Source organism: Chinchilla lanigera, unplaced genomic scaffold, assembly GCF_000276665.1.
Source record: "Chinchilla lanigera isolate Chin_1 unplaced genomic scaffold, ChiLan1.0 scaffold00016, whole genome shotgun sequence".
NCBI lineage: Eukaryota > Metazoa > Chordata > Mammalia > Rodentia > Chinchillidae > Chinchilla > Chinchilla lanigera.
In genome coordinates this window covers 11,055,803-11,079,664 of record NW_004955417.1, presented here as the reverse complement: position 1 = coordinate 11,079,664, position 23,862 = coordinate 11,055,803, and the positions used below count along the sequence as shown (strand labels likewise).

Genomic DNA, 23,862 nt, shown 5'->3' with positions numbered 1-23,862 from the left:
TTTCATAGTGGCAAATGAATTTTCCGTGGGAATCCTTTGTTTTGATTGTATTTTCGGAGCACATTTGCCTGGTGTGTGAATTCACATTTAGAGATTGAGGATCTCCTTTCCTTCCATCTGTGTCTCCTGCGGACCTGGGCATCCCTTGCTGAAAGAATGCGAAGTAGTTCTGAGAAAAAGAGGGGCGGGTGGGGGTGGGGGTGAGACGTGACCCTTGACTGCCCAAGGTCCTGAAACCGCTTGCTTGGTAACTGAAATACCCTTTTCATTTGCAGGTGTGAAAAGAACCAGGAAGCTTTTGATTTTAAATCGCAGCCAATATAATTCTGAACTGGCAGCATAATTTTCAACGGCCCCTGCCTGGAACCCGGACCTACTAATTTCTGTGACTAAGGTCTCTTTTGTTTTCTCACCCTATCTTTTGTCCTTTTCTGCGCTCTCTGATTTCTCTTGGGAAGGTCCCAGCTTTCAAAAGGCAAGGTTAACAGCCTATGAAGTCCCACTCTGTTGTCTTTACCCACGGGCACAGGGCAGACAGTGGCGGGTCGGTAGGGGGAATGAAGTTCCTTGTGAACCACTGAATAGAGGAGAGGTGGAACAAGCGCAGACAGCTTTCTTGGCTTTGTTTTTGTGAAGTTCAAAAGTGATTTTAAAGTATCTGAATCAGCATCTTTAGTTTTCTAAACTAGTAGGAGGGGGTGGATATAAAGAGAAAGATAATTCTGAGGCTGTGTTTCAACAAAGGTGTGTGATGATATTTCAGAACTGTCCAGGAGCCACAGCTGCATGCATCAGAGCTGCGGTTGTTTTTCTTTCTTTCTTTTTTTTTTATTTAAAAATATTGTTTTTTGGAGCCGCCTACTGGCAGCCAAAACCAACTGAAAAGCGCTATTCTTTGGCTCATAGAACCAGAGCTGAGGCTGGAAGGAACCTGAGAGATCCTGTATAGAGAAAAGCAAGGGATTGGAATCAAACAGGTTCATGCTCTAATGCTGGCTGCACCTGTGCTTGGGTCTGTCACTTTTGAGCAAGTTAATTTCTGAGCCTCAGTTTCCTCATCAGTAAAATGGGACAAATAAATATTCAGAGTCCCAGTCACATATAAATACTCAGTACATGGTAGCTGTAATTATTATAGGAACATTTTACAGGTAAAGAAACTTGGCCCCGAAGATGCTGACCGACTTGCTCATGTTCCCACAGCTGGCCTGCAGTGAACCCGTAGTTAATATTTACTGAATGCCTGCCATGTGCCAGGCACTGCTGTGACTGCTATACACTTAATCCTGATGTTGGCACTAAGAAGTAGGCTTTGTAGTTATCATTCGTGTATAAGGACAGAAAACTAGAGCCCCACAAGGTTACTAAGTAACCTCAAGTTCACACAGTCTGCAGCTGAGGAGCTGAGATGTCTGATCCCACAGGCTTCCTACAGGGCTGGCCCACAGAACATTCATACTCTTGGGATAATATGAAAAAAACACTAACGACAAATGTTAAGTAACAAAGCATAGGTTACAAGTTGTGCTTTCCCTAGACTACAACTTTAATAAAAAGAAACATGGAAAACTAGAAGAAAATGAGCCAGTATACTGTAATGGCTGTAACAATGACTGTAACAAAGCGATAAGATAATAATTGTTTTCCTTGTATTTTTAGACCTTCTCTAATGTGGCATTTTCAATTTACAGTGAGAAAGATGTAGTTTACTTTTGAAAGGGGGGTGCAGATATGTTCTGAGCCCAGCAGGAGAGGGCAAATCTGCCTTCTGGAAATGCCTGGGCCCTGACACTTCAATTCTTTGCAGCCCGAGCTCGAGGGTGTCTCAGATCACATTCATCGTAGGGAATTTGTACTGTACATGATGTATCTTGCTTCTTTTTTTCCCATTCACCTCCCCTCCTCAGTCCCTCTTCCCCTCCTTATTTACAAAAGACACTTTTTGGCCACCAAGTTTTTCTGATACTCCAGCATGCATACATACAGCCTCTCAACTCAGATGCTAAATTCTCATTGAGAAAAACTTGATTGAATTTAGATGTCATAAAGTTTACAGCTGAAAAAGTAGATTCATAGGGGCTGGGGATTTAGCTCAGGGGCACAGCGCCTGTCTGGCAAGCGCGAGGTCATGAGTTCAATTCCTGGTACCGGGAAAAAAAAAAAAAAAAGAAAGAAAAAGTAGATTCATATACCTTTATTGTTTCAAACATACTTGAGCATTTTTTAAAATCTGACTCAGTTACTTTTTTTTCAGGACTAGGAATTGAACCCAGGGCCTTCACACCAAACTACTTCCCAAGCCCTTTTTTTATTTTGAAATAATCTTGCTAAGTTTCCCAGGCTACCAGAGCACTGGGGTTACAGATATGCACCACTGTGCCCAGCTTCACCTTTTAAATTTAAATAGATTAAAATTTAAAATGCAGTGTCTTGCTCACACATCTCTGTGCTCACTTACCTAACAGGTCTGGCAGCCACCTCCCTGGGCAGCGTTAGTGGGTGGGGGTCTCTCCAGCAGCTCCCTGTCCTTTGTGATACCTACAGAAAGCAGGGCTGAAGGAAGTTGTGTAGTGAGTCTGACCTCACGTCTTCACTGTGCTAGACATTTGTGGGGACTGCCTAGAGGCAGTCCTACGTGGTGCACCCATTTTTGTGCCGGTGAGACAGGCTCAGAAAGGCTAAACTGTTTAGTTCCAGCCACCTGTCTCAGAAACCAGAGGCAGAGCTTCCGATGCTCCCTAGGCCAGCGCTCCTCCACCCTTCCCCAGACTCCATTCTGTATCCCTACCACAGGACCTGGGAGGTTGTCATGTCAGTACCAGCTGTGACTCCGCAGGGCTTCTGCACTCTGCCCAGCCAAGGTTGGGCCGATGCAGAGAGATGGATTGGCTGGAGGCTGCCTCTGACCTCAGGAGACCAAGAGCCCTGCCTTGTGCCGAGAGCCCTTCGGGGCAGCTTTGCCAGCAGCAATCCTGGATGTCCTGGCACCAGCTGGCTTCTACTGCACAGGCTGGAGCTGTAACCAGAGGGGCAGCTTGCATTTGAGAACCTGAAGCTGCCCCAGCTGCAGTGGCCTGGCAGTGTTTCCTGTACTGTGGCTGCTATTCATCTGGCCTCAACTCCCGTGCCTTGCCCTTAGGTGGCATCACAGGCAGAGGACAAGGTGCATATTCAAGACAAGTGAAGGGTCCCACCCAGTGGCCCCAGTTACTTAGCTGAGACAGGGCCAGAGTCCAGCCTTGTGCTCTGGAAAAGGGAATAATTCTCTCAGCTCTCAGTGGATGCAGAATGAGACAAGGTTTTGAAGATATCTTTTTCCCTCCTAGCCGACACACTCAAAACCCTTTGCTTACATCAGACCTTGAGATGACTCGTCTGCTGGGAAACAGCTGTCACCCCACCGTAGGGCCACGAACTGCACAGCTTACTCCTCTAATTTCTCTTACATGGACCAGAAAGCTGAATTTGAATTCTCCTACTAGAGGTCCAGCTGTCATGAGTTGGCTTTGGTGCTTTTCAGAGGGTTTCAGAAAGTCTGGTTATGCAAGCGATACTTCCTGTTTACCTGCCTTTAATAATTAATGGCTGAAGATGGCTTGTGACACAAAGTGTCCTGATGGCGTTTATCTTGAGATGTTTAACTCTTGTAGTTGTGTGCCAAACAACTGGAGCAGTCCAGTTTATATACAGATAACAAAGCAGGCGCTTCAGCAGCTGCATGCCTCAAGTACTTCACTAGCTGGAGATGACTACTTTGAAAGTGAAGGAGCCTGAAGTTACAGATCTGGAGCTGATGCTTGTGATAAGAAGTGACTAGGGCTGGCACGGTGGCACTTGCCTGTAATTCCAGCTACTTGGGAGGCTAAGGAAGGGTGATCCCTAAGGCCTCAGTGGCATAAGCATCTGCCAGGAAGGATGATCCCAAATTGGAGGTCAGCCTGGGCAAGTTAGCGAGACCCTGTGGAAAGTTAGAAAAAGGAATAGGGATATACTCGGTGCAGCACTTGGCTAGCACGTGTGAAGCCCTGGGTTCAATTCCCCAGCGGTGCGGGGGGGAAAAGTGCTTAGTGAAATGCTTCCCATCATCCCTGGGTGAACTCATCCCATCTTACAAATTTCTGGCCCTGCCTTTTTGTGAATAGTTCCCAAATCTGTGCTTCCAGCTATCCCTAAATCCAGCTGCTTACTAGAATCTGCACCTGCGTTTTCATCGTTTTCTCCAAATGCACTCATTCAGGGCCCAACGCATACTTTCTGCAGTTTTCTTAGTCTCCTAAATGGTCTCACCCTCCCTTTGGTGACCAAGCCCGGAACTTGGGTTTCCTGAGATTTTCCTCCCCTTAACTTCTGCTCTTAAAGACCTTGCAGGATCCAGTTCCTACTCAGCCTTCAGCTTGCTCCTGGGACCCTCTGTCTGGTTCTGGAGCCATACAGAAGGCATCATGTTCTTGTCTGCAGGATTTGTAACAGTCCCTCTGCCTGCCCTCTATTTCTGAGCGCAGCCCCTCAAGGTTAAAGCCACTTACTGCAGTGGTGCAAACAGCAAGGTCTGAGAACCATTCATTTCTCCCATGGCATTCACTCCACTGGGTGGCTCCACCTGCCATGGGAGGACCTTGTTCACTGCTCTCTCCCCAGTGCTGAGCACCAGCCCTGATGCATTCAAGTGCTCGGTGTGCTGATCAGCTCATTGCCTGCACTGTCCAATTAAGAGTGGGATCAGGGAGTTGGATCTGGACAGGACCTGGGTGGTTGAATACAGTACGGTTTGGGAGGTGGTTTGGGCTGTCTTGGAAAGACAGCAGGTTGACTTAACTAGGATGAGAGCGGTGCAGCCACAGTCCACAGGACTTGCTGGTAGGTTGCAGGAGGGCCTGGGTGGGCAGCAAAGGGGTGGGTGGGGAGCAGCAGAAGGACTCAAGGGTAAACTCCTTGGTTTCCTGCCCAAATAACTAACTGCTGGGGGTCGCTGCTGCTGTTTACCTAAGAAGGAACAGTGGGCAGGGCATGTGAGTAAGTCTGTGGAGGAATCATGAAAAATTCTTTCTGATATTTGTTCAGTGTGGTATGCTATCAGGTAACAAGGCAGAAATGGATATTGTGAATCTGGAACTCTGTGATAAGACCAAGCAAGCTGCAGTTTGTCATTTAGAATTCAGCAGAACTCCCAGAGGTGGGAGCTTTTGCTAGCTAAAGTCATGCACCTTCCTCTAAACCTTATAGCCAGTAAGCAGCAGAGCCAGGATTTGAACCCTAGCCACTAGCAGCTCCAGCATCCACCTGCTAAGCCACACAAGGAACAGCGTTTCACAGTCCTAGTCACTGCCCGGCTCAGCCTTCTGTAGTGTACAGTCTCCATGGCAGCACTGCGCTGAAGACCAAAGTATGCTGTCCTTGTCGATTTAAGTGTACACTATTTAGGGATGCTTAAAGTCAGAAACAGGAAGTACAGAATAGAGGGGAAATGAGGGCCTGGCACAGTGGTGGTGCCCAAGCATTACTGCCAATTCACTTGGAATGAATGTCATATAGCAAGACCATTAATCTGTAGTCTTTGCCCCTCTACTACAGAAAACAGGTACTGAGATTGAAATAGATTATTCAGATTCATAAAAGCGTACATGTGAACAAATCTAGCTCCGTCCCTTTTATTTCATATTTCAAAGTATTTACAGGTTGCATATGAGTACTTGATTCCCAGTGTTTTAGCAAAGCTGTTGCATGTCTCTGGAATTCCTATAGGAATCAAACATAGGCAGCTGTAGTGTAGGCTAAGGCATATGCTTTCTTCTAAGGGGATGTGTGTGTGTACTTACAAAAGGTAAACATTTGCTGATGTGAAATAACCTTATTTTTCTGTTTTATTTTAGGGCTAATGACCGAAGCTGAATTAAGTTGCTTTTCACTGAGGTTGAATTAAGCACCCTGTGCACTTTAATTTCCTGCCTGTGCCATCCGGCCAACTGAAGGCAGGGTTCTGAAACTCAGCTATAAGGACATCCAGCCAAAGTTTCATTCTTGCCTTAACAATGTTCCAGAGGCTGAATAAAATGTTTGTGGGTGAAGTCAATATCACTTCTAACCAAGAACCAGAATTTAGTGAAAAAGAAGATGATGAATGGATTCTTGTTGACTTCATAGGTAAGATACACTCAGTGGTTAATCTTAACAATATAAGTAGAGCTCTTGCGTGTCTTTTCTTTTTTAACGTAAGTAAATCAGTAACTGAAGGTTTTTAAACCCTAAAAGTACACAAACAAGAATTTGTCGTTTTAAACAAATATTCAGTTTGGGGCTGAGACAGGAGGATTACAAATCCAGACCCAGCCTAAGCAACTTAGCAAGAAGCTGTCTCACAATAAAAAATAAAAAAGGGCTTAGTGCAAAGGTCCTGGGTTCAATCAGCATTGCCACACACACAAAAAAAGTAAATCAAAAAATATTTTGTGCTAGGGATGTAGCTCAGTTGTACAAGCGCTGGCATGGCAAGTGCAGGGTCCTGAATTCGATTCCCAGTATCAAAAAAAAAAAAAAAAAGAAATATTTTGTGCCAGATGATCAGAGAAATTGATGTCAGATTTTCCAGTTTTGCAACTCATACCACATGACCCAGCCAAAGGTACTTTAGTGGAAAACCTTCATATTAGGTAATCAGTAACCCATATGGATCATTGGGTTTACTGGGCAGAACAGAAAGTCCTAAAGCCATTCCTATAAAGTGATGGTAGTCTGCCCACCCCCAGACACAGTGCTAGGGAACTATTTTATAATGGCTGTGAGTGAATATAAAGGGTCTTGTTTCTGACCTAAAGGGAAGAATGTATCAGCTAACAGTATTGTCTCTCTTTTCTCTCTGCTGTGAATTTGATGGTGGCTCTGCTGTAACCATCTGATGTGCTTATCATCCTTCTGTGGAACCCATTCTGCACATGGGAACTGTCATCTGGAACTTGATCTAGATACTTGCACTGGTTTCTCAGCAGAGGAAGAAGAAGAAGAAGAAGAAGAAGAAGAAGAAGAAGAAGAAGAAGAAGAAGAAGAAGAAAATGACATCACTCAAGAGTCACCTACAGAGCACCCTTCAGTCTTTTCCTGTTTACCTGCAACTTTGGAGTGCTTGGCTGATACGAGTGATTCCTGCTTCCTCCAGTTTGAGTCCTGTCCCATGGAGGAGAGCTGGTTTATCACCCCTCCCCCATGTTTCACTGCAGGTGGATTAACCACTATCAAGGTGGAAACAAGTCCTATGGAAAACCTTCTCATCGAACATCCCAGCATGTCTGTCTATGCTGTGCACAACTCCTGCCCTGGCCTCAGTGAGGCCAGCTGTGGGACCAATGAGTTCCATAACCCAAGCAGTCCCAGGTACATTGCAAGTATATGCTCTCTCCACAGGCAGTCTCCTGAGCATGCATTTTGTGTATTTGTGCTGTACTTCAAAACTCTGTTTTTAGAAGATGCAAAACTAGTCTTGACAAAAAAAAAGTCTTGACAGAGATTTATGAAAGCTTGTGCTTACTACACAGGTGATCAATGGCACAAAAATTTACTCATTTTAGATTTTTTTGAAGTTAGTTATAGTATGACCCCATTGATATATTAGAGAGCTGTGCCATTTATTTTCTGCTCCTGAAGGGAAATAAGACTGGCATTTCTGCTAAGAATTTTAGAGTATAATTCTGGCATGCTATAGACTAGAATATTTAGGGTAGCAAACTGAGGGAGAATAGTATATCTCAAAACTCTTTCTCCCAGGTATTGCTAGTGATCACACTAAATACTGCTGAACCTTGAAAGCATTAGAAATTTTTAGTGTAAAGTAAAAGGGCAGTTTACAGATGAAAACATTTGCTTAAAGAGCTGTCTCTTACCTCACAGAGGAAAGATTTCACACCAACATGATGTGTGTTGGTGTGCAGGCGTCTTAAGCGCTCTGTCCGCAGCTGGTAAGGCAGAGCCTAGGAAGTTCACAGACGGTGTTAGTGAATGAAGACTGGCGTTTTCAAATGAACTTCCAGATCTTCTGTGACCTTATCCAGAGAACAAACCCAGGGCATAGATCCGAGATTGCCCCCCCTTCTAAAATAAAGCCCCATCACCATGTTCACTAGCTCAGAGTCCAGCTAGTCCATCCTGCCCTTCTTCAGCAGACAGTTCTGTGTGGTGTTGGGGGCATTTGGGGGATGCTGGTACCAATTTAATTCCCTCTCACAGGCAAAGGGTCCAGGTGAATGTGGATTCTTTGTAGCAGTTCAGAAAACTTTGATGAGCACTGTCAGGGGAAGAAGTGCTGTGGATCATCCAGGCTGACTCCACTAATAGACCATTGTATATATCTTCTATTTCCTGTTTGCCAGACGTAAACAAGGCCAGGCAGCTCTTTAACTCACTCAAGTGAGTTTGTTGTACTCGCAAGTCTCAATATTATAAGTGCTCTTTTACAAGGCTAAACATTTTTGTGTTTCATTTTGCTTATGCCAAAACAAAACACAATATGCTAATATAGTTATATGGTGCCAGGCTGTAGACTAGGTAAGATCTTTGGTGGAATAAAGCACTTTATTCACCCCATGCTTTACCACAAGATCAGTCTTTGAAGCATCCCAACAAAAATTTAAAATACAGCTTTTTGGAGGTGGTATTAATTGCTTTACAGTTAACTTTAATTTCTTCAGTTCTTAAAAATTCTTCCCCCTTGAGTCTTATCTTGCTTCTGAGGAACTGCACTCCAGAATTTAGCAAGATTAATACTCTCCGCTTGCTGGCATTGATACATTTTTTAGTGTTGAAAGTACATATGTATGTCTGTGTAGACAGCTTTGCAAAATAACATAGAAGCAGTTCATGTGCCTTGCAGAAAATGCATATGCAGAAATTTTAAAATCTGAAATGGCATTCTCATGACCCAGGGATGAATACTGTTATCATCTGTCTAGGTTCCAGGTTGTGTTTTTCTGTATATGCCCATACCTCCACACCCACACCTTTAATCCAAACAGAATCACGCTTTATTATACTATTCGATAATCTGCTTATTGAGGAGGTGATCTCCACCATTTTGCTTTAGTAAATTTTTAGTAGCTAGGCCAGGCATGGTGGCACACACCTGTAATCCCAACACTTGGGAGGCTGAGGCAGGAGGATTGTTGCGAGTTGGAGAGCAGCCTGGGCCTCAAAGTGAGCTCAAGGCCGGCCTGAACTGCATAGTGAGGCCCTATCTCAAAAATAAATAAATAAAGTAAGTTACCTTCATGGAAATTATTACTACCCAAATCATACTCACATTTTCCTAATAGAGCCTAGAATATTTCATCAAGTTTGTCTAACACAGGATCTAGTCCATGACCACATGTATCTACTTGTTATGTGTTTGCAATTTTGATGCACTGAGGCTATTTTTGTATCGTTTGTGTTTGCAATCATATATTGCAGATCTACAAGATAAGCCAGGCTTGGTTGCACACGCTGGTTATTCCAGCACTCTTGGAGGCTGAGGCAGAAGGATCATGAGTTCCATCCCAGCCCAGCCAATTTAGTAACTTAGCAAGACCCTGCTTCAAAATAAAAGTATTTTCAAAAGGAATGGGAATGGAGCTCAGTGTGATGCTCTGGGCTTAATCCGCAGTACCACAAAACAAACAAACCCACAGAAGATAAACCAATACAGGCATTCTTCCATAAATGAAGTATCCAGAGAGTATACTGAACTTTATGAGTTCTTTCTGCACATAGGAAAATCCTGTAAATTCTTATAATTTTATCATGCTAACTAAAAAATATTTAAATATCCTTATTTTTACACTTGAAATTCTTTTAAGGGTGGTTCACTATGTCAAGATAGAATCAGGTGTTACCAAAATTAGAAAGCTAGCTATTTAATAAACATCTACATTTTCTAGGGGCTGAGGATGTAGCTAAATGGTAGTGTGCTTGCCTAGCATCAACAAGACCCTAAGTTTTACCCCAGCACCACCAAAAAGAACAAAAAAAAAAGTATGTTTCTAAGCAGGGCAATAAACCATGTCTTTTAAAAGTTAAATTGCTTTCATCCTATCTGTCCTCAGGAGTGTTACCAGAAAGTATATAAAAAGTAAGGTGCTTCTTAAAGACAGTGGGTTTTGGAGTGTGTGTTTTATTGCATTTTAGCCTTTATAAATATTGTGTGTGAAGGTTTATAAGCTATCATAATCTTAAGTAAGATATGTTCCTTTAATGTCCCATAGTAAATCAATATTAATAAAACAGAGTTGACCACATCCTAACAGTAAAGTTAAATAGCGTTTTAAATCTTACTAGTGATTTAATAGTTCACCATTTAACATTTGTAGGGCCAGGAAAAGCTGCTTATAAGAATCTCGGGCACAGAGTAAGTATATTCACTTTGAGACCGCGGGATCCGTGTTACCAGTCTGCACAGGGAGGCTAGGGACTCCAATACCCACCTCTTCAATAAGCGTTTTCCTTATGTTAACTTCTGGTTAATATGCAAGTTTCTCTCTCTCTCTCTCTCTCTCTCTGTCTCTCTCTTTATTTTAGTTTTATTGTTTTTGGCAGTGCTGGGGATGAACCCAGGGCCTTGTATCTGCTAGGCAAGCTCTCCACCATGGAGCAAGAGCCCTAGCCTTGTGTTTGTTCCTTAGTGGGACTTGTTTAAGTTTCTTAATGAGACTGTTGTACTAATACTTAAAAGAATGAAAGAGAAGTATTTTCCTCACATGATTGTAGGCAGAAGATCCAGTTGCCCTTCTTGTGTAAAATAACCCTTAAAAGTCTTAAAACTTGGTCTGGGGATGTAGTTCATTGAGAGAGCATTTATCTAGCACATGCAAGGCCCTGGATTTAATCCCTACACTGAGAGGGGGAAAAAAAGTCTTAAAATTCTGCATGTTATGTGTTAATAATAGTTTAGATCAGCTTTACTTGACTGGCTCTTAATATAGAAGTCATAAAATAATATACTGTATAGCTCAACTTTAAGATTATGTGTTCTGCAAGGGTTTTTAAACATTGCCATGTAAGTGCCATTCTAAAATGTGCCATAAATAAAAACTTAAGAGCTGTCTTGTAAGATAAGCCTCTTTCCTAGAAAAATACTAGGTCACAATTTCTTTGTGTACATTTGTATTAAATTTATATTTGAAACATGTTTACTAGAACATTTTACTTGTAGCCAAAGAATCTGTGAAGGTGCCTTTGGTACAATGCTTTCTGATCAGTAGAATTTGGGAATTAAAATACTTTCCCTTTTTAAGATTATGGTGAGAATGAAATAGGTAATATTTGCAAGAGTCTTGGCAAATGCAGATATTCAATAAATACTATTATAGAAAATCTTACGTAAATCCACTCAGCGTAGAAAGCGTATTTTTAGAATACAGTCTACTGGGCCACCTGTGGACTCTGCCTGACTAAGGAAAGCGGGCATCTTTCCAGCACAGTTAGTCAGTGCAGTCACAGAATTTAAACTTTTCAGCCAGGGCCGGGGATACAGCTCAGTGGCATAAGCACTTGCCTGGCAAGCCTGAGGTCATGAGTTTGATTCCTGGTACCAAAACAAAAAAAACTTATCAGCCAGGAGACCCTGAAGTTCTCATCCAGTTGTGAACAAGTTAGTGTGGCAAACAGAATTGTTAAGTGACTTTCCAGTTTCCTTAGTAACACACTCTGCTCTTTAATACTTCCCGTTCTTTTCTGTTTCAGAACGGAAGCCCAAAGCGAAATGGGACAACACATTCACTGCTATGTCGCAGCTCTTGCCGCTCACACAACTTTTCTGGAACAGCCCAAGAGCTTTCGTCCTTCCCAGTGGATAAAAGAACACAGTGAAAGACAGTCTCTGAGCAGAAATAGCCTTCGTCGCCAAAATCTTACCAGGGATTGCCACTCTCGGCAAGTCAAGCACAACGGCTGGGTCGTCCACCAGCCCTGCCCACGTCAGTACAATTACTAAGAACTTCCGAGTTTTGCTGGTTGGTTTTTGCAGATGTGTGTGGATGTGTGTGGATGTACAGTGAAAATGCTGTCTCTTTACAGCCAGTTGTGACCAATCACTTAGTTTGTCAGTGTGTTTAGACACGATCTTAAAACCCAGATTTCTATGCTGTATACCACCTAATGCCTTGCTCCTAACATGTACTTTTTTGTAAGTTTTTGCAGAATATTTTTGGAAACATATCAATACAGTTACAGTGTTTGGTGTTTGGGGATGTCTTTATTAAAGCGTAGATGAGTTAGCATTTTAAAGACATTTCTTCCCCCCAAGTATGGGAACAGGCATCTTTCTACTTCATTTTGTATTACTTAATCTATCTTTTGAGTAAGCAAAATTTATTCTCAGGGTCATCCATACACTTTATTGACCAGTACTTGATAATCTTTTCTGTATATAATGAATAATTTTTACACACTAACATGAGCATTAACAGGTAATATTTGCCATGGATATAATGGAATTATGGCTGGACTTCCTTTTGAAAGAAAACTTGATATATTTCTGTGTGTGATTTTTTTTTTTCCAGATAAGTCATTCAGTTCATTGTGGAATTCAGGTACATTACGCTTTAGTGAACAGTGCATTCAGTAATTCCAATGTGACTGTGTGACGTGGTACAAATATCGTAGGTGTCACAGACAAAAGCACTTGTCTTACATGCACAGGGAAGAGATGAGGCCTGTGAAATTATATTTGGAAAAATTCATGTCTATAAGTGACCCGTTGGTCCAGTATTTATTCTTCCCTGCCAGCTCTGTCCAGTCCCCCTCACCATCAGCTATAAATTGAACAGTGCTTGAGCCGGCAGGCACTTGAGTGACTTCATATGTATCTGCTCACCGGAAGAGAGACAGTGAAAAATCCTCTGACATAAGCCTGGCCTAGCAAGGGGCAAGCAAGGGCGAAGGGGCATTTCTCCGGCTGTCTTTTCATAAGGCCTAAGTGAAGAGCAACAGATTGGCTTCCTTCAATCCTCATTTTTTGTTTTAACGTCAGGCAGAATCTTTAACCACTTGGGGCCTCTGTTTCCTTCACAGCAGGGGAGTCATAACACTTACCTCCCTCACAGAGTTGCAGTGAGGACTGTGTCCTGACTGGAAGTGGGCTGTCCAGACCGGACCTTGTGTGAGCTTCCAGGGGCCTTTCTACTGAACCTAGCGATGGGGCCGTGGCGGTGTTCTTCACAGTGCTGGTGCTAATGAGGCCGGGGTGCAGGGTTCAACTCACACACAGGCCAGTTGACACAGCAAAGTCCATTTCCTTACCTCTAGCCGGTCACTTCATTTTCCTGCAGTTGTGGTGGGTTTTGCTGAGCCATCCACACTCTCACCAGCTTCTCTGAAATTAATTAAACACATTCGCAGTTCAGAGCACGTCGTTGTGACCAACAGTAGCACTGCCTTTAAAACGCAGCCGCTTACTTTCCCATCTCCTCTGCAGCCCTAGTTAAGTGAGCACACATCTAGGAAGTGTTTTCAAGGAAAAAGCAGCATATAGTTACGTGAAGTATTATATTTTTCAGTAACTCTGTAACAGCTTGATGCAGGGACCTGAGACTCAGGAAGAGCTGTGCTCTTTTTCCGACCGGGGCGTTTAGAGTGAAAGGGGTCAAGCATAGTTAGATGGTGGTTTAGATTGTTCTGCTGGCTGCGATGACGAGCCAGGAAGTCTCTGTACAAGAATCTAGCTCCCCCTTTCTTTCCTTACCCCTTTTATACTGACTTCCCTTTTATTTATTTATTTTCTAAGTAGGGGCCAAGTCTGTAAAGTTTTGTTAAACTGAGAAGTTATTTGTTGCTATTTGTGTTTACTGGAGTTGTGGGATGAGGTAGTTTTCATGAAGGTGTGTATGTTTTACACTATGTCTATTTAGGGCCACACGGTGGTAACTTGAAAACAGACCAGCTAAATATCCTTGGAACCTAAGACTCTGCATACATGGGGTGTCTCTGTCTTACATTGCAGGCAAGTTGTTTGTATCTCACAAGCAATGGAAGTTCAGCCATGGGAATTTGGCAGTATGAACAGATTTGTATATAAGACTGCAATGGTCTTCTTAGAACTATTTCCCCCTCCCAGAGATTTCTTGATCCCTTACGTACATTCACATCTCTGTTATTGACTTTCTGTTCCCCTTATCTGGGCCTAATTTTTTATGCTTTATAGCTGGCAAACAAAAATTTCAGTTACCAGGATTTTTTTCAGGGTTAGGATTACACCACCTGTGATAACATGGTGTGGTTTCTGTGTCAGAGTCTAAGGTCTCCACTCAAAATTGGCAAATGTAAGAAAATGGTTACATAATTCAGTTAAAGTTCTTGGTCACTAGATGTTTATTAGGTATCTACTGTGTGTAAGACATGAGGCCAACAATCATGCAGAATGATGTTGACCTGTTAAGTATTCTTTGAAACATGGCCAAAATGCATTTTGTAAGTTGATTACTGTTTTTGTTGTTGTAACTATTAGTGGTTTACAGTGTGTTTTAGTGCACATTAAAAGCCCAACAGTGAGAACTAAGACCCCTCTGAATTCAGTAGTGCTGGCCATTTGTAAACTGATGACCTAGAATGTTACTTGGAAAAAGTCTGGAATATGTGGTGTGCACAAGCAGTGCTTCGAGAATGAGTTTGAGCTTTTACAAAGCACCACATTCCTCAAAGTTTGTGTTTTTGTTAATACAACATTATATTATGTATATCCTATGTTTATTACCTTCTCTTCCTCAGCTAATTGAAGTATGCTCTGCACTGTAAGTTGAAGGCTAGCCATCCATTATTTATCTTCTGTGGCAGTGGATTTATATGGTTGGGTGGGTGGGGAGGTTTTTGTCAAAGATGCAAAGTGATTGGATTGTTACTTCCCATTGCAGGGAGCTTTCTTTTAACATTAATTGCTTGTATATTTTTCCAATTCCCACATAAACTTCCTGTTTACATACCTTCCGTTGTATGAGTTCTTGGATTCTACCAACAAGATATAGTTTACTTAAAACTCGAGGGCTGTTCAGCATTGCTCTGTATGGCCCTTTGCTTCTCAAACCTGTGTATTACACTGGTTTGGTAAACTTTGTGTCTTTGTTGAAAGGTGAATTTCTGTGCTGTTTCTCCTTCCCTCAAGGAAACACATTCTTTATGTATTCTTAAGAAAGAATAAGGAAGGGTATTTTCCTTATCTTCATTTTCTGAGTTGGAAACAAAACTGTGCAGGACTCCAGCTAGCAGACAGACATTCCCATTTAAATGGGCCAGTGGGAAAATGTTCCAGGTATTTTTGTCTTAGAATCAGTTAAAAGACTGCTCCTTGCACCGGGAGGTACTAGTGTATGTTGGTGATATGAAAACTGGTATCAGTTAACCTCTTTATTTATTGCAGTTAACCTCTTTATTTCATGAGGCCCACGAATACTGGTTAAACTCTTTCAGAAGGTGGGCGCCCATCTGGATGGTTTCACTGCCATCAGTCATGCTGATGTATTATAAATGGCATCCTTATCTACTTATTTTAATGCTTAAAATTTTATATAAAATGCTTTATTTAGAAAACCTACATAATAGCAATGGTGTCGCCCTTGCCATGTACCAATTTCACTTAAAATCTGACACCAGTTAAAGTGGTTTAGATGGAGAAAGAGGCGGACTGGAAAGCAAACAGATAAAGGTATCTTTTCTCATTTCAATGGTATCCTTTGTGTGGGAGGGAAAGTTACAGTTCCGAAGGAGGCAGCTTAAATAGATGTTTTGTATGTCTTTGAGAATTTTAATTACATTTAAAATTTTTTATAATTATTAAATGCCCAGTTTTGTTCTGCATTTGCCTGAAGATTTAGTATTGTTTTCTAGACAGACTAGGATACAAACCAAACCAGTCCCTGGGGAGGTCTGATGTATGTGTTTTCAGGCTTGTAGTGTGTGAGTGGTTTTGTTTGGTTTTTGGTTGTGTTCTCTCCCCCTACCCAAGTTTTGAATATACTTAATAATTGTGTGTGTGTGTGTGTGTTTTAAGTGGCTTTTTTTTTCCTCAAGTAAAATTGTGAACACAGTTGCTTTCCAGGGCAGGGCATGAGTTACGGAGACTGAAGAGTATGGTCGACTGCACTATGTGCCTTCTTGGTGTGTTTCTGGACACACTTTTTTCATCAACTTGAAAAACTCAAAAGGGACACTTGGTTAGATTATATACTGTACATCAATCTATGCATAAATGGCAGCTTGTTTTCTTGAGCCACTGTCTAAATTTTTTTCTGTTTTTATAGAAATTTTTTATACTGATTGGTTCATAGATGGTCAGTTTTATACAGCGTGAACAATACAGCACTTTGCCAAAAACAAGTGTAGCATTGCTTAAACATTGTGTATTGACACCCATTCTTTGTAATCGGGTTCAGTGGTGCATTTTGCACTGCGTGAAGTTATGGTTTTTACTCTGTCAGTAAATAAAATGTCCTTTAAAGTCACACTTCGTCAGATTCTTTTATTTTTATGGTCAGTCATCTTGGAAGTACTTGCTGTTTAGTTTTGCTCTGCAAAAGATATATTTAATATGCACTTTGCTTTTTTTACCACTTGCATAAAATTAGTACATTAGGGTGTTTTTCCATCTAAAATGAGGAATCATTTAAGTGAACAAGATTTGGAGGATGGTTCCCTAACCAGTACCTTCCCCTCCAGGTAATCAGTTAGAAAACAAATACAGGGATGAGGCTGCAGCTTAGTGATAGCGTGCTTGCCTGGCAGGCCTTAAGTCCTGGGTTCAGTGCCTAGCAACACACACACACACACACACACACACACACACACACACACAGGCATGCACATCAGGCAGGGAAGGGGGAAGGAGGGAAAAATATAAAATTCAGTACAGTGTTGCTTTTTAAAGACAGCTTGGTAAATCGTCAATGAATTTTCTGCCAGATAAATGAAGATACAACCCTGCCCCACCCCCATGCTGGGGATTGAAGCCAGGGCCTCATGCACTCCAGGCAAACAGAGTACTGCTAAACTGCATCCCTAACCCCCCCCTTTTTTTTTTGTCTTTTTAAAGAGAGTAGTAAATGAGAAACAAACAAAAAATAGAGTAGTGGCAGCATACCAGTATCACGAACATAAACAAATCAAGAACTTTCAAAGTGATACAGTGTCTCCAGACAAAATAATACGAATCAGTAGTGGTTGTTACATTACATATTGCTGTCCTCAACTACACTGCTCAGATTACCAGATGTAAGAATGGAAGATTGCTCAAACCATTAAAGAGAATAAGAAAATAATTCTTCCATAAAACATTAGAGATAATACAGTTTTACTAGACAAGATAGTAGGAATTCACCATGGTAATTCCATTGCATATTGTTACCTTCAAATCAGTTGCTCCGACTCTAACCCTTTTTTATAAGATGGTCTTGCTAAATTTTGCAGGCTGTTCTTGAACTGGAGATCCTACTGCCTCAGCCTTCTGAGTAGCTGGGATCACAAGTGTGTGCACTATACCTGGCTGCAGTCTTTCTGACCTGCTTGCTCTGCTTACTCTAGCCTCAAGTCCACCTGAAGGCAGAACCTATTTCCATGCTGGAGCTCCCTAATAGCTGCTGAAGAATGATCACATCCTTGTAGGGGTCAGGGCCACGTGACACAGTCCCAAGTGCTCGTGTGGCAACGTTTTATGTGTACAGGTCAACTCTGCAATCCCCCTTCCCTACTCTTCAAGGCTCCTATGTAGGCCTGGCGTGGTAGTGCATGCCTATAGTCCTAACGCTGGGAGGCTGAAACAGAAGGATGCCAGGTTTGACTCCAGCCTGTGTAACAAGTCTATCTCAAAATTTAAAAAGGCTTGGAAGGTGGCTGAGGCTTGTCCCGCCCCCAGAGATTGCGGTTCAGTAAGCGGGACAGGGCCTGAGCCTGTGTATTTCTCACAAGGTCCCAGGTGAAGCTGCCACTGCCAGCTGAGGGAACGTGCTCGGAGATGGCTGCCCGTGCCGGCCTCATCTCTTTCACTGTGTTCTCAGGGAGAGAAGCACTTTGTGGGCCCCCGCCACTCCCACTCTTCCATTACTGCAGCAGTCACTGTGTTCCCGAAGGAAGTCATTAAGGGTACATTTGTAATGAACAAAAACATCCAGTGAAAAAAATGTATTCTCTTGTGACCATTGTGCACCAATTCACCGACTCCAATAATAGCATTTCCTTTTCTTTTAGAAATCTATTTTCTCCCTCCATGATCCACACGGTTTCTCTCGTTAGGAACTCTTCCCAGCTCTGCTGGAACTTGCGATCCAGGCCTGCTTCTCCCTGGCCACTGGGCTGGTTCAGTGTGAGGGCTGTGCCTTAGTCAGAGCCAGTGACATGCACTGAGACTTTCCGGGGCTGCCAGGAGAGAGGCTGAGCCTCATTTCCACTCGATGTGAGTAGGAAACACGTGGACCTGGAGCTGTCTTGCTCCACAAGTATGAGAAGGGAAAGGTAAGATTCGCTTGCCCTAGTGACATAATGTCATGTGTCTACCCTTGAAAATCACGCCCCTAAGCTAGTTTGGGTTGGAGTTTCTGTTGCCCGTGACGAGGCTATTGCTTTGTCTCCTTGGCTTCCAGCAGAGCAGTTACAGAGCTTTTCCTCTGACCTCCTGGAGGAGGGTTAAGGTGGACGGTCTCAGAGGAAAGAGGATGGCAGTGAGCCCCCAGGTGTGGAGCTCAGAGCAGAGGGCAGCTGAGACTAAGCAGGGACAGGAATAGGAGATATTTGTTTCCACAGCAGCTGTCACAGGTGAGAGCAGAGCCCGCCCCATGCTGGTCAGTGCAGGGCACACCTGGGACAGTGAGCACGGTGGGCAGGTATAGCGGGCTCCGCAGGGGTGCTCCGGGTGCCCCAGCCTGCAGGCAGGTGTCTAGCTGCAGCACTGAGTACAGTAATAAAGACACCCACAGAGGACTCAAACCCCAGCCCTTGAAGTCATGAGGGCTTTGCCCTCGCAAATGAGATTAACGCTTTATAACATGAAGCAGAGGCGATGGCCTGGCGCTCTCCCCTGAACCAGGGGAGGATGCAGCACAAGGGGCCATCGTGGAAGCAGAACGCAGACTTCACCAGATACCAGCCTGCCACGGTTGGATCTTGGACTTCCCAGGCTCCAGGACTGTGAGAAATCCCTTATAAGTTACCTGGACTCATGTACTGTGTTAGCAGTACGAAGAGACTAAGACATAACCTGTGACCTAGGATTTTATAATCTATGATCCAATAGCATATCATGAGTTCCATCCACATGGTTCTTAGAGTTATCACTATATATAAAATATACACACAGTGTCACCATCTGCAGTGTTACCACTATATATCAAGCTCTAACCCACAGCAGCCCTTTTTAGTTTTCATTTGGAGACCACATCCTCTAACAGCGATATGTTAACATGAGGGGCGACTTGCTGAAGTGAACAGACCATAGAACATTCTGTTTTTTAAAAAATGACGTGCTCAAAGACCTCTCCTGAATTGGGTCTACTTGAATTTTGAAACTTTCGGTTTGATTATTTTGGTCCAAGCATAGATTTCTTAATTTTTCATTGCAATCTTGGTTTTTTGTTGCTATCTTGGGTGGTTTACAGTGCTGGTGATGCAGTGAATTCCAGTCATACACAGCATCTGGAATTCTGAGCTTTCAGATCAACATGGAGAAAATCAGGCTGTCCCGCTCCATGTTACCCAGGACATTCAGCAGAAGCAAACACTGGCCAGGGGGAGACAGGATAGGGGTTCAGTGTCACCAGGAGATTCCAGCGTGGCCCTGTGAGAGGGGTAACTATCACTATGGAGGGCCAGGATGGACTAAGTGCAGCTGGAAGCAGGACAGACTCAAGCCCATGAACTCCTGGTTTCCTCTGAAAATGACAGAGCAAATCATGGGAACTGCACAAAATTGGAGTTACATTCACAAGTGTCTGACTTATTGAGAATAAACAACCAGTAACTACAGGGAACATTCAATTAGGAGTAAAGTAGCAACCATTTAAAAATACTTTTATTCAAGTAACTGCACTGATACAACTAGTGGGGTGATACTTTATTTTTAAAGTTAAGCTGGAAATAATATGTGAATGAAGGGGTAATCCTAAAAGAGAAGAATTTACTTCCTCTATAACTTGAATAAAATTTCAGTTTTTCACTGTTTTTGTTTTCTGTTTTTTGTTTTTTGTTGTTGTTTTTGGACAGAGAGGGTCTCACTTTGTAGTTTAGGCTGGTCTTAAATGCACTATGTAGCCCCGGCTGGCCTGGAACTCACAGCAATCCTGCCTCAGCCTCCCGAGTGCTGAAATTACAGGCTTGCACCACCATGCCCAGTTTTCATTAAATTCTTTTGCTGCTAAGTGATCTGACTAAAGAGAATATATCACAAAACTGCTTCAATATAACCTGGCCTAAAACTTTTAAATGTAACTTAGCTAAATTAAAATTAGTGTCACAGCCAAAGGAATGGAATAAAAAAGGAAATGCACTTTATCGGTTGGTGAGCATTTACTAAGGGCAAAACATAGGCAGTAGGTCGGAGAAAGGATGCTGGAGACATCGAGGCACAGACCCACGGGGTGTAAGCGGGGTGGAGAAAGAGGGTGGAAGGAAGGTAGAGTGGGGAGTCTCCGCGTGTGCACACCCGGGACACGGACTGAATTCGCTGCTCTGACCCTCCAGGTGGGTGCTCTTTCACACCAAAGCACAAGAATAAATTATTTTGTCAAAGAAACACCTGACAACTCTCAAGCATTATGTCCTAACAATACAGAAGTCAGTGAAGCGGTATTTTATGCAGCTATCTCACATTCTAAATACAGCCTGCCAAGTAAGGGGTAATTAAGCACGGGCCAGGCTTTACCAGTGATAAACTGAGTCTGAAACTGCAACAACAGTCTGCTGTGGGGGTATCCTTGGTGTCCTGCATCACACACACACACACACACACACACACACACACACACACACCATGCACCTGCACCTCTGGAAAGCGAGTTAGGGGAGTGGGGTGTCAGACCAGTACTCTGCTCCAAACCAAGCCTGAGTTTCCGAGGACACGAAGAGCACCTGGGTGTCAGGGTGTCTTTGTGTCCCTGGCGAGGCTGGCCCGTCAGTGGCCCTGATGAGGTTAGGCTGTGCACTTAGAAGTTCCTAGTTACTAAAATCAGGCACAATTTTATTCTGGCAAAAAAAATTACAAATACCTATCCAGAGCAAGTTTGAAGGTCTTGGGACTAAGAAACAACTTTGAAAAGAAAGTTTTGCTAATCTAAAAACACTTGGCAAGATTGGTATTTAGCAACAGGTATTGGAGAATATCCATTTGTAGCCCCAGAGATGAGCAGAAATACCTGAGGGACAAGAAGCATAAAGAGGCTTCTGCTAGGATTCTTGCACTTAAAAGATGACAAAAACAAAGTTAATGTACTTTAGATTTTTAAAGCAAAATGAATAAGTTTAGGAATTATCTTTTTTTTTTTTTTAAGCTTAGGAATTATCTATTGTGTATCTCATCCTAAAATTGGATTGGTAAAACTTTAACGCATGTGCTCATAGCATGGTCGGAAGGGGATTGACAGACCAAGACAAATAGTTACATGTTCCAAATAAAAGGTTTGTCTTATTTTTTTGGTAGGATCTGTGTATCTCCTTGATATTTACTAAAATCTCCATGTCTATAGAGCTTTAACAAACTAAATTTTCTTACACTGAAAGACTGTGTGGCTGAATTTTTATTTTGAAACCAGTTTTGGGGGATGTGACTGCCAACACACAGATTAGTAATTCAACAAAAATTATTTACTGCAGTAATTTTATTTATTTTTTATTTATTTATTGGTGGTGCTGGGACTAAACCCAAGGCTTTCATCTCCAACCCTTTTATTATTTATTTTGGGACAGGATCTTGCTGAACTGCCCAAAATGAACTCGAACTTGTGATCATCCTACCCTGGCCCCCCAGAGTGCTGGGGTTACAGGCACGCACTAACACACCTGGCTTAAGCCATTCTGGCCTGCAGAAATTCTTTTGCATATTTCACTGTCAGTTTTGGCAGAATGTACTTTAATATCTACTATATTAGGGGTAAATATGCTAGTGTGAGAAATGGATTCTGGTGCCAACCATGGTGATGCACGCCTATAATCTCAGCACTTGGGAGCCGGAGGCAAGAGGATCACCATCAGTTTGAGGCCAGCCAGGGCAACAGTGAGTTCAAGGCCAGCCTGAACTACACAGTGAGACCCTGTCAAAAGAAAGAATGGAAGGAAGGAAGGAAGGAAGGGAAAGGAAAGGAAAGGAAAATGGGGAAGGGGGGGAAGGGGGGGAAGGGAAGGAAGAAAGGAAGAAAGAAAAGTGGATTCTGGTTTTATTTCACAGCAACTTCGTGGTAACAAACTACAGATGTTAAACTATCTCAAAAATGCAAAGCTAAAACAAAGATGTTAGAAAATGCCTCCCCAGCTCTCATATGAGGATACTGTGGTTAGGAAGTAAGAGGCCTAAACATCTGAGCAGATCACTTGAACTACTTTGGCTCCAGCCGTCCTCTTATAAACCACTAAATTTCTATTACTATGTTTTACTAAAGAACAGAACAAAACAACGCCTAAACTGAGGTTATTGTAGGGCTGCTTTTTATTACAGAAATGTGTAAGCTGGCATCTACTGTTCAGAGACTTTTTCTTCTAAGTTTGTTCTTTGTGCCCCTGCAATACTGCAATTTTTTGCAGTACTAAAGACTGAACCCAGGGCCTGTGCACTGAGCTGCATCCCCAGCCCTTTCTATTTTGTGACAAAGTCTTGCAAAGTCACCAGATTGCTCAGGGTGGGACTTCCAAGTTCAGGCTTGAACTCGTGATCCTTCCAGTGCCAGGCATGTTGGGATTCTATGTGCAACACCACACTCATCTCGTCTTTGTTTTTAATAGGTAGAATGAGCTAAATTTTGGCCGGTGCCTGTGGTGGCGAACCTGTGGCACCCGTGCCACAGTGGGCTGTTTGCATCACTGAAGGCTGTAAGAGGTTCACCATCACTGGTCTGTTCTGTAGTAATTCCTTTCAATGTAAATACTAAACGCTAGTAGCTGACACTTAGGATGACAGGTGGGAGTGGGTTGTTTATGAGGTGTTCAAACCAAGGCCTAGCCTTTCCTCCTTCACATGGATGTATCAGAGCACCATGATCCTATTAAAGGCTTTTGTTTTGTTTTTTGCTGTAGTGTGGCACAGACCCCCGGGAACAAGGGAGTGGCTTGCTGTTTCATAAGGACCACCTCAGATTCAGAATTGCAGTGCTATTGAGAAACAGCAGAGAATGTTGCATCAGGCCCGCAGGAGGTGCATGAGGCTTCCTTTCTCTTCTCTATAATCTTGCAACTTCCCCCAGCTACTCAGCAGCCTTCAAACTCACCACGCCTTCATGCCTCACTGCCATCTCTGCTCACACCTCACCAACAACCTCAGTCCATGGCCTCTCCTCGCTGCAAGGGGGAACGGGAAATACAGTCTTTACCCAGCTCCACTGGGGAATCTGTTCCTGAGGGACAGCAGATACCAGGGCAGGGAAGGTGACAGCTCCACCCACTCAAGCCCCACTCACCCCAGGGGCTTTGTACAGGTGGCGCTTATTCAGTGACTCTTCCAGTGTCTTCCCTGCTTCCTCCTAGAAAGCCACTCCTCTGAAGTCCTGTTCTTACTTCCACTTGCTTTTTGCCTTGCAAGCAGACGATCTGCGCACTGAACTCATTCTCGGTGATAAGCTCTGAACCACACACACTATGGCTCCCCTTTCTAGATCTGGTTCCACTAGAACCTCACCTTTGTACTTGTAAAAACCAGACATTCATTTTCACTTCTGTGTGCAAGGCCTG

The 23,862-nt window shown here is 43.0% G+C and overlaps 1 protein-coding gene across 1 annotated transcript; it reads left to right on the top strand.

The window, feature by feature from the left end:
* Positions 1-275: 275 nt before the first annotated feature.
* Tp53inp1 (tumor protein p53 inducible nuclear protein 1) lies at positions 276-16,448 on the top strand (the record flags this gene model as incomplete). Its single annotated transcript, XM_005381823.2, is given in 4 exon segments — positions 276-394; positions 5,871-6,141; positions 6,960-7,365; positions 11,701-16,448. Coding segments are annotated over 3 exon segments (768 nt in total). The 3' UTR covers positions 11,951-16,448.
* Between the last annotated feature and the right edge of the window lie 7,414 nt (positions 16,449-23,862).